The 7685-nt window shown below is 39.6% G+C and overlaps 1 protein-coding gene across 1 annotated transcript in view; it reads right to left on the bottom strand.

Moving 5' to 3' along the window:
* LOC110410403 (Subtilase family protein) overlaps positions 1–2911 on the bottom strand; it is a 3602-nt gene extending 691 nt beyond the window's left edge. Inside the window, exons 1-2 of the mRNA XM_021420060.2 lie at positions 955–2911; positions 7–225 (exon numbers count right to left, since the gene is read on the bottom strand). Of these exons, the coding sequence (XP_021275735.1) occupies positions 7–225; positions 955–2578 (1843 nt within the window). The 5' untranslated portion in view covers positions 2579–2911. The remainder of the gene's footprint in view (positions 1–6; positions 226–954) is intronic.
* Positions 2912–7685: the final 4774 nt, after the last annotated feature.

Below are 7685 nucleotides of genomic sequence, written 5' to 3'. Positions count from 1 at the left end.
CCAGGCCTGGAGAAACAGCTTTCTGGGGGTCGACATGGCCAGCCCCATGAGCCCATGGGTTAGACAAGGAACCATCGGCAGCATCCCTGAGAGAAGAATTGGTGTTATCCTCGGTGTAAGCAGTGGTCATGAGAGCCGATTTGATTGCACTTGTGCTCCATTCGGGATGAGCTGCCTTGAGCAGCGCTGCCAGCCCACTGATGTGCGGACAGGACATGGATGTACCTACATTTTTAAAAGCAGAAAGATAGGTAAAGATGCAGCAACATGGAGCCAGGCATGTGGATCACGGTTTAAATGGTGAAAGGAAAAGAGCATATGCTTCTTCTAGTGTTATATAAACCATTCACATGCTTAACAGCTCACCAATCAAAAATTGGATTCATCTTACTACATCAACGCGTTACCGAGTATTTTCGCATTAGAAAAAGCTTATCCTAATCCAATAAGCTTAGGCAAAATATCATATTTCTTGCTAACATGATTACTCCACTTGGTACACATAAATTATTATACACAGTAACACTAATGACCATTTCTGCCAAACATTTGAAGCGAATTTTCAAACCTTAGGGATATGGGCATTTTACAAACATCATTCCATGAGGTGAGCTAGTCATCCCTTCGTGGATGTCAATGAACTTACCACACATTCAAAGAATAAACTTTTAATGTCAATTTACACTATTTTTGACATTGATTTGCAGCCAAAGACCTTAATTGCTTTTTTTTTTTTGTTAACTATTATCTGTAAATACCATTTTCTAGTCCAAACTAGATCCTTAGGTAATTTCTTTCCCTACTTCCAATTATACCCTTTTTTTAGTTTTTCTGAACAACTATGTTACACAAAACGCAAAAAAGGACAAAGAAAGACAGATATGTAAGCTGACTGAAATGTCTTTTGCCATAAAATGACTAAAAACAGGCAAGAATATAGCCGTTATAACGTACCTGACATAATATTGAACTTGGTCTTCCTCGTGTCCTTCGCCAACCCAGTGGGCCCAATTGCCTCTGACCAAGCAGCCAGAATGTTGACACCAGGCCCAATCACGTCCGGCTTCAAGATCTGCGGCGTCACCATATTGGGCCCCCGTGAACTAAACGCCGCAACCACCGGTGAAGGACGCACATTTAACACCGTCCCGCCAAAAACTAGAACAGCCGTCGGCTTAGGATCGGACCGTGCGTATTCCCTAATTAGATCACCAACTTTCCTCCCCACCGCCACGGCCGGTAACAAGTGACTGTCGGCCACCAATTCCTCACCGCTAACCGGCGTGTTCGCTAAGATCATCCCCACCCCGCCAGCGTCGCGCACGACTGCTCCTTTTTCCACACGCGCGTTCGTTCCTCTATCGCAAATTACTACTTTCCCACGTACGAAAGCAGGGTCGAGTGAACCAGGCAAACATAGATTACTCGACATGTTACCTTTGTTGTAAACCAAACCAACCGGTTTATTTCCCATTCCTTGACCACTGTAGAGAGAAACGCCATTATAACGGATTTTGTTTCCTAAAACGGCATAAGCGGGGAAATCTCGATCTAAAGTCCCGGCGCCAACCGTCATAATCCATGGTGCCACATTGGCAAGAGTGGCCTTCGTGGGCCCGCTGTTGCCAGCAGAGCAAGAAACAAAAATGCCTTTCTCCATCGCCGCGAAGGCTCCAATAGCGATGGTGTCGCGGTAATACGGTGCAGATCCGCCGCCAAGGGATAATGAGAGGACGTCGACGCCGTCTTGGATGGCCTGATCCATACCCGCGAGAATGTCGGCTCCGAAGCAACCAGTTTCCCAGCAAACCTTGTACGTGGCAACGCGAGCGTGAGTTGCCATTCCACGAGCAGTTCCGCTGGCGTATCCGAGGAGGCTAGCGTTAGCAACGTGAGCACCCGCGGCGGTGCTGGCAGTGTGGGTTCCATGACCATCTTTGTCACGTGGGGACTCGACCTCTCTGGGTTTCTTGTAAATTCCACCACCACCAGTGGCCATATGGTAACCTTTCGAAAAGCTTCGTGCTCCAATGAGTTTTTTGTTGCAAAACTTGGAGCTAAAATCGGGAGCTGATTCGCACTCGCCACGCCACTTAGAAGGAAGATCAGGCATGTCGGAATCATCGAAGCTCATAGATTCTGGCCAAACTCCAGTGTCCAAAACTCCAATGATCACATCCCGAGAAGCTTGTTCGAGTTGCTGAGTGTTATGGCCAGCCCAGAGCCCGAATTCAGCGTCAAGGCCGAGGAATTGCGGGGTACGAGTAGTGTGGAGAGTGTAAAGTGTGTCTTCGTAAACACCCAGAACAGAATCTGATTTCCTAAGCAATTCAACTTGTTCTGGATCGAGAGAGGCCGCGAAGCCATTGAATGCGGTGGTGTAGGAATAGAGAAGAGAGTCAGGGGCGGCGGAGAGTGATTGCAAGCTGGAACTGTACCAATCATGGCGAGTTTCGAAAGAAAGGGGCTTGTCATGATGTTTCATGTGAACAATGTAGGTTTTCTTGGCGGTGATTGTCAGAGAAAGAATGAGGAAGAGGAACCCGAGTAAGAACGTAGAAGAGGCCATGGAGGCCATGGCTGTGGATTACAGAAAAAACAGAGGTGATAAAATTTGATTGTTTGTAGTACTAAAACGGAGGAGTGAAACAATAGTTGATGAAGAAGGGACTGTCGCTACAAACAGATGCGACTGTCAGACAAGGATAGAAGGAAACATTAGACTCGTGTCCGATTTATAACCCTCTTGCATTTCCAATTGAGCTTATTCTTTTGCTTTATTACATCAATGCCACTTCGTCGGTGTTCTTAAATTTCCTCGTCTTCCAATAATTGGCAATCCCTTCAGTCTTCTCTAATTCTCCCAAATGAATTTTAAAAACGAAAACGGTGGTTTTCTTTTTAATTGCTTTTCAAAAATGCAATTTGATGCATTTAGAATGAAAGATTGTCGCTTTTTGTATGGCTATTGTTTTCGGCTACTAAATTGCAATGGTATGTAATTAACTGAAATTGTTACAGATATTTGTCTGTTGCCACATACAAAAAGGGGCCAGGTACAGCTGTAGACACGTTATAGGAAATGCACACTTCCCTGTCAACCCTTTTGCTCGTTGTTGAATCTTCTCCTCCATGTAAGAATTGATAATTAGCTTGTTTCATCAAATGTCGAGGTATTTCACTGCTTGTCTTCCACCTCAAGCATGCTTTTCATTCGCTAAATCAACTGGCTACCACCTACTGGCTAGCAGCTCTATTGCTTCAACTGACATGACACACGGCATGGGGCAGCATAGATGTCGGTGTGAAAGGTTTCTGGAATCATTGGGGCCGCAGACTAAGCAAAATGAGTGCGGTGTTAGTGACTTGGTATTGGCCATAGGGTAGCTATAAGGTAGTTCAGTTGAAAGGCAGCATCACAAGAAGGTTGCAGAGTTAATTAAAATAGTATGAATTGCATGCTTTGGTTGGGGAAATTGATGTCATTATTCATTGCTATCCAATTAGTAGTTTCTTGGGGATTACTTCCAAGTAGACGTATATATTTTAATCTAAACAGTGTGTAACTCCAAACTAGAACTAGATGGAAATATTGAATATGAAATATGAAATTTATTAGATACAAGTTAAGAGGAAATTTGAATTGGGATATGTCAGTGGGTAGAGTACTGACTAATTATGAGATCCTCGAATCTGAATGTAATTAAAAATTAATTATTCATAATTTATATAAAAAATCAACACCAAATATTTGAATTCAACTATTAATACCCGTAAAAAAAATAATGACCTTTGAGATGAAAAAATATATTTAATTTCAAACTCTATGTATATTATTAGTAAAAAATAAATTAAAATTAACTCATAAAAAATTAAAAATTTGTCTTTATATTTAAAAAATTAATAATTTTGTATTATTTATAAATAATTTCTAAAACTAAAATTTAACATTAAAAATTATTATTATATTTGTATTCGGATAATAAATACTCTATGATCATTATCCCAAATTATGACAATATTTTACCATTTAATTCGTATTCAAATCTGATTATAAAATATATTAATTTTATTTAATCGAATTAAGTAATATAAAAATATTCAATGCCATCTTTATCTAAGTGCCTCTTTTTCTGCTACCAGATTCAGAAGTACGTATAAGACAAGGCAAGAATGAGATTCCTTATACGTTTTAAGAGTTTGAATTTTTCAAATTTGTTTGTTTTTTGTTTTCCCTAAAAAAATGATAATTGTAACATCCTAGTGAATGACTCGACAAATTCTGACATACAAGGCTTAGGCTTAGGCTTGGGTGACAATGAGTGCAGTATGTAGTCCATCCAACCCTAACGGCTAATTGTTTTTTTCATTTTTTGGTACGTATCTCCCTGGCTTCACCTTTGTTACAGTATGAAATGAAACTGGCAAAGTAAGGCAGAATGACCAGATTTCTTGTCCTTGCCTGCCTGGCTATTATCAGCTTTACCTGTTATCCATCTTCTTTTCTTTTTAAAGTGCTGTTTGCTGAATAACAGGAATTAACAAATCCGATGGCGCATAATCTTCAATTTTTCTCTTTAAAAACGGTCTATGACTATAATAAACTAACAATGCAGGGGCAGGAACGCCAGGAGCTGATCAATTTTCTTTGTAATATAGTGATACTTGTACTTCATTGTCTTAAGCTAATTAAAAGGGCCACATGAAGTGTAGGTTGCCCGGTCTAACATAGCCGCAGATGATGGCGTCAATCGAGGCAGCAAAAGCTCTCCCCATGAAATCTGAGACAATCTGCCGAAATAACGCACGCCCACACTGCTTTCGTCCTTTTTTCCCCACCAATGTCCCACGCGTTTTCTGCTATTTATAAACCATCTTTCTCTTTCTTTTTACTTTCTGTCACCTGCTCTTCATATCAGATAAATTTGCTCTCCTCGCCTTGAAAAGGAAACAATCATCTGACATCAAACAGTCAAAGTGATTTATCTGACCAGCTTGTCGAAAATATGTTCTCTGTTTTCTTTTTGGGCTTTTGCAAGTTAGTGATGAAAAAGGAAGCATTCGCTGTAATTCACATGTGAATTAAGACACACAGAGACATGGGAGTGGTAAGCAACAGGCAATGAAATATCACCTAATATAAAACGATGGCTAATGGGCAGGGTATAATTTAGAGGCAGTGAAAAATCCTCAACCCGTGGGAGTGGTGTTAAAATCGACTGGACTTGTTCGCAAATTAACGAAAACGAAAGAATATTTGAGGAGGAAGAAAAAAATGTTCGATTCTTCATAAAACCAGAAAAACTATTACAATTACACTATTTGTATTAATCTATTAAAAGTAAGAGTAAAGTCATTACTCCTATTTACTAAATAACTAAATAATTATTATACAATAAAAATAGTAAAAAGTAAAAAAAAATACTATTTACAAAAATAATCAGACATTTTATCTTTTTTAACAATTTCTAAATCTATGATTGGATCTTCAATCTTCTTGAGACTTTCAATCTTTCAACTACAATTTGTAAATTCTCTAGGAGAAAACCAAACACAATAACCTGCGTGGGGTGTGGCCAAAGCCACCCGCACGATCGGATTGGCTCCTCAGTTGGGTCAGGGAGGAATTTGGCAATAAGCCAAAATCCTTCCTCAGCCAGTTACTAAAGTTAAAGTCTGCCCATATCGCAATTTGATCTGTTTTTTTGACCTTAAAGCATGCTTTGGAAATCCCGATGATAGATGGGACAAGACTCCTTTCGAAAGGCCAACAACTTTGGATTAAAGAAGGAAAAAGAAAATGTAAAAGCTTGAGTGCAAGATAATCATACAAACTCATCATGCTGTCAAAGATAAATTATGGTCTATGGTGATTTCTATGCATGGTGGAATACGAAATTGAGTGTTTGGATAACAAATTAAACACGTCGGCAACATGTATAATCACAGAAAAAAACAAACACAGGGAGTTGATTTTGATTGACATGTAAGATTATTTTGAAAAGAGTGGGTGAATTACAAGTCAAGAAAAGTTGCATTCATGAATTCATGGAGTTTGAATGGGGTACTCACTGCCCTCCACTGTTCCAATAAAAGTGCAACGTGCTTACAGAATACTTTCCTGTTGGACCATTTGACGAAAGTTTTTTGAATAATAATATCCCATTTTAAAGAATGTTTGAGATCCTATCCTGAATTAAGAAATTAGAGAGTGAGTTATCTTTTATTTGCATTTCTAACGGTCATGGAGGCTGACCTGTTTAGCAAAAGAAAAAACTAATATAGTGACAAAGTAACAGAGACCCACTTACTTACTCTAGAAACTGCTGACAAAGAAGATTAAAAAAAAAAATGGTCATGTGTCAAATTAGGTGTAAAAGAAGGATAAAGGTCAATAATTTAACCTTGAACAGGCACTAGATTGCTTTGAATTCAATGGCGTGACAATTTACAAGAGTTTGTAATTAAGAAGAAGCATGGTGTGGCAAGAACAACGGCTAGCTAGTATCACTTGGAAGGTGGTCTAGGTTTGGTGGGAAGAGGTGGTCCCAATTACTCTGCATCCAATGCAGGTGGCCCAGCCAGGGAGGGGATTAATCTTATGGGGTCTTTGGATAATTATTGAGAGACGAATAAAGAAAGAAAGAAAAGCTAAGCGGATTAGAAAAGAAGTTGAGCATCATTTAAGGAGACGGGCAGAGGGCCGTGGCCAGTGGCACAGCTCCTAGTGCAGCAGCAACCCTATTATCTTAATGCCCATGTGCAGAAACCATTCAGCACTCTTAACGTAACATGGCACTTTCTAATTGATTGATGCTGGCTTTTGGAAGGAAAAGAGATAGGGGGACCCGGACCTATTCACTTTTTTGCAGCAGGCAAAATATGCTCCCCAAGAGACTTTTGCAGCATTGCCTGCACTTAGTTTTAGTTTTTCAGTGGCTGCCTACTATACCAACACTAAACGAAGAAATGAAGGCTACCACCATGCGAGCTGGGGGATCAAGCCATTTCTGATATGAGCTTGGGCTATATCCGGGATTACTGCTGAAGTTGATGCAGGTAGTTTTATTAAATTAGTGCCTGCTCACATGTGTGCTTGTTTGTTCTGCTAAAATTAGTGGGATGGTTCCTCTATTTCCTTCTGTCCATTCCTACTCAACTACTATAGCCGTGGCACTTTACTTACTTTAATTAAGGAGAAAAGTTCAAAGACAGTTGCAGTTATAGTGACAGTTCTATTTAAACTATGAGTGGGTGATGTATATTGTATCTCAAGCATGACATAAACGTAACATTTAAAAATGATGAAAGTTTTTGCAAATTCATGTATATGAGAGATGATGTAGGGATTATTTCAAGATTTGGGTGTTGGATGAAAATTGAGAGGGAAGGAGGAGATAAGATTAGAAGATCAATCAACTAGTGTCTAGTGCGCACAAGCCTTTCCAAGCCATCTTGAGATCAAGGACGATACTTGGAATGATGGATGCTACAATTACTTTTTATATATGAAGACTATAATAAGACACATCTTTAATTGGAGTACAAAAAGAAACACAACTAGCAGTATTTCGTTGATATATTTATGGGGGAAAGCATTGCAAAGTGTGAGGGTTATAAAAAAACACATAACCATATCCCTCAATGAGCGTGCGTTCTCAAAGGGGCACTTGGGACGACGTGTA

This window comes from Theobroma umbraticum, unplaced genomic scaffold (genome assembly GCF_002168275.2).
Source record: "Theobroma umbraticum cultivar Fairchild unplaced genomic scaffold, ASM216827v3 scaffold_56.0, whole genome shotgun sequence".
NCBI classification, from domain to species: Eukaryota; Viridiplantae; Streptophyta; class Magnoliopsida; order Malvales; family Malvaceae; genus Theobroma; species Theobroma umbraticum.
The sequence above is the reverse complement of the archived record's forward strand: the minus strand, read 5'-3'. Positions and strand labels throughout refer to the sequence as shown.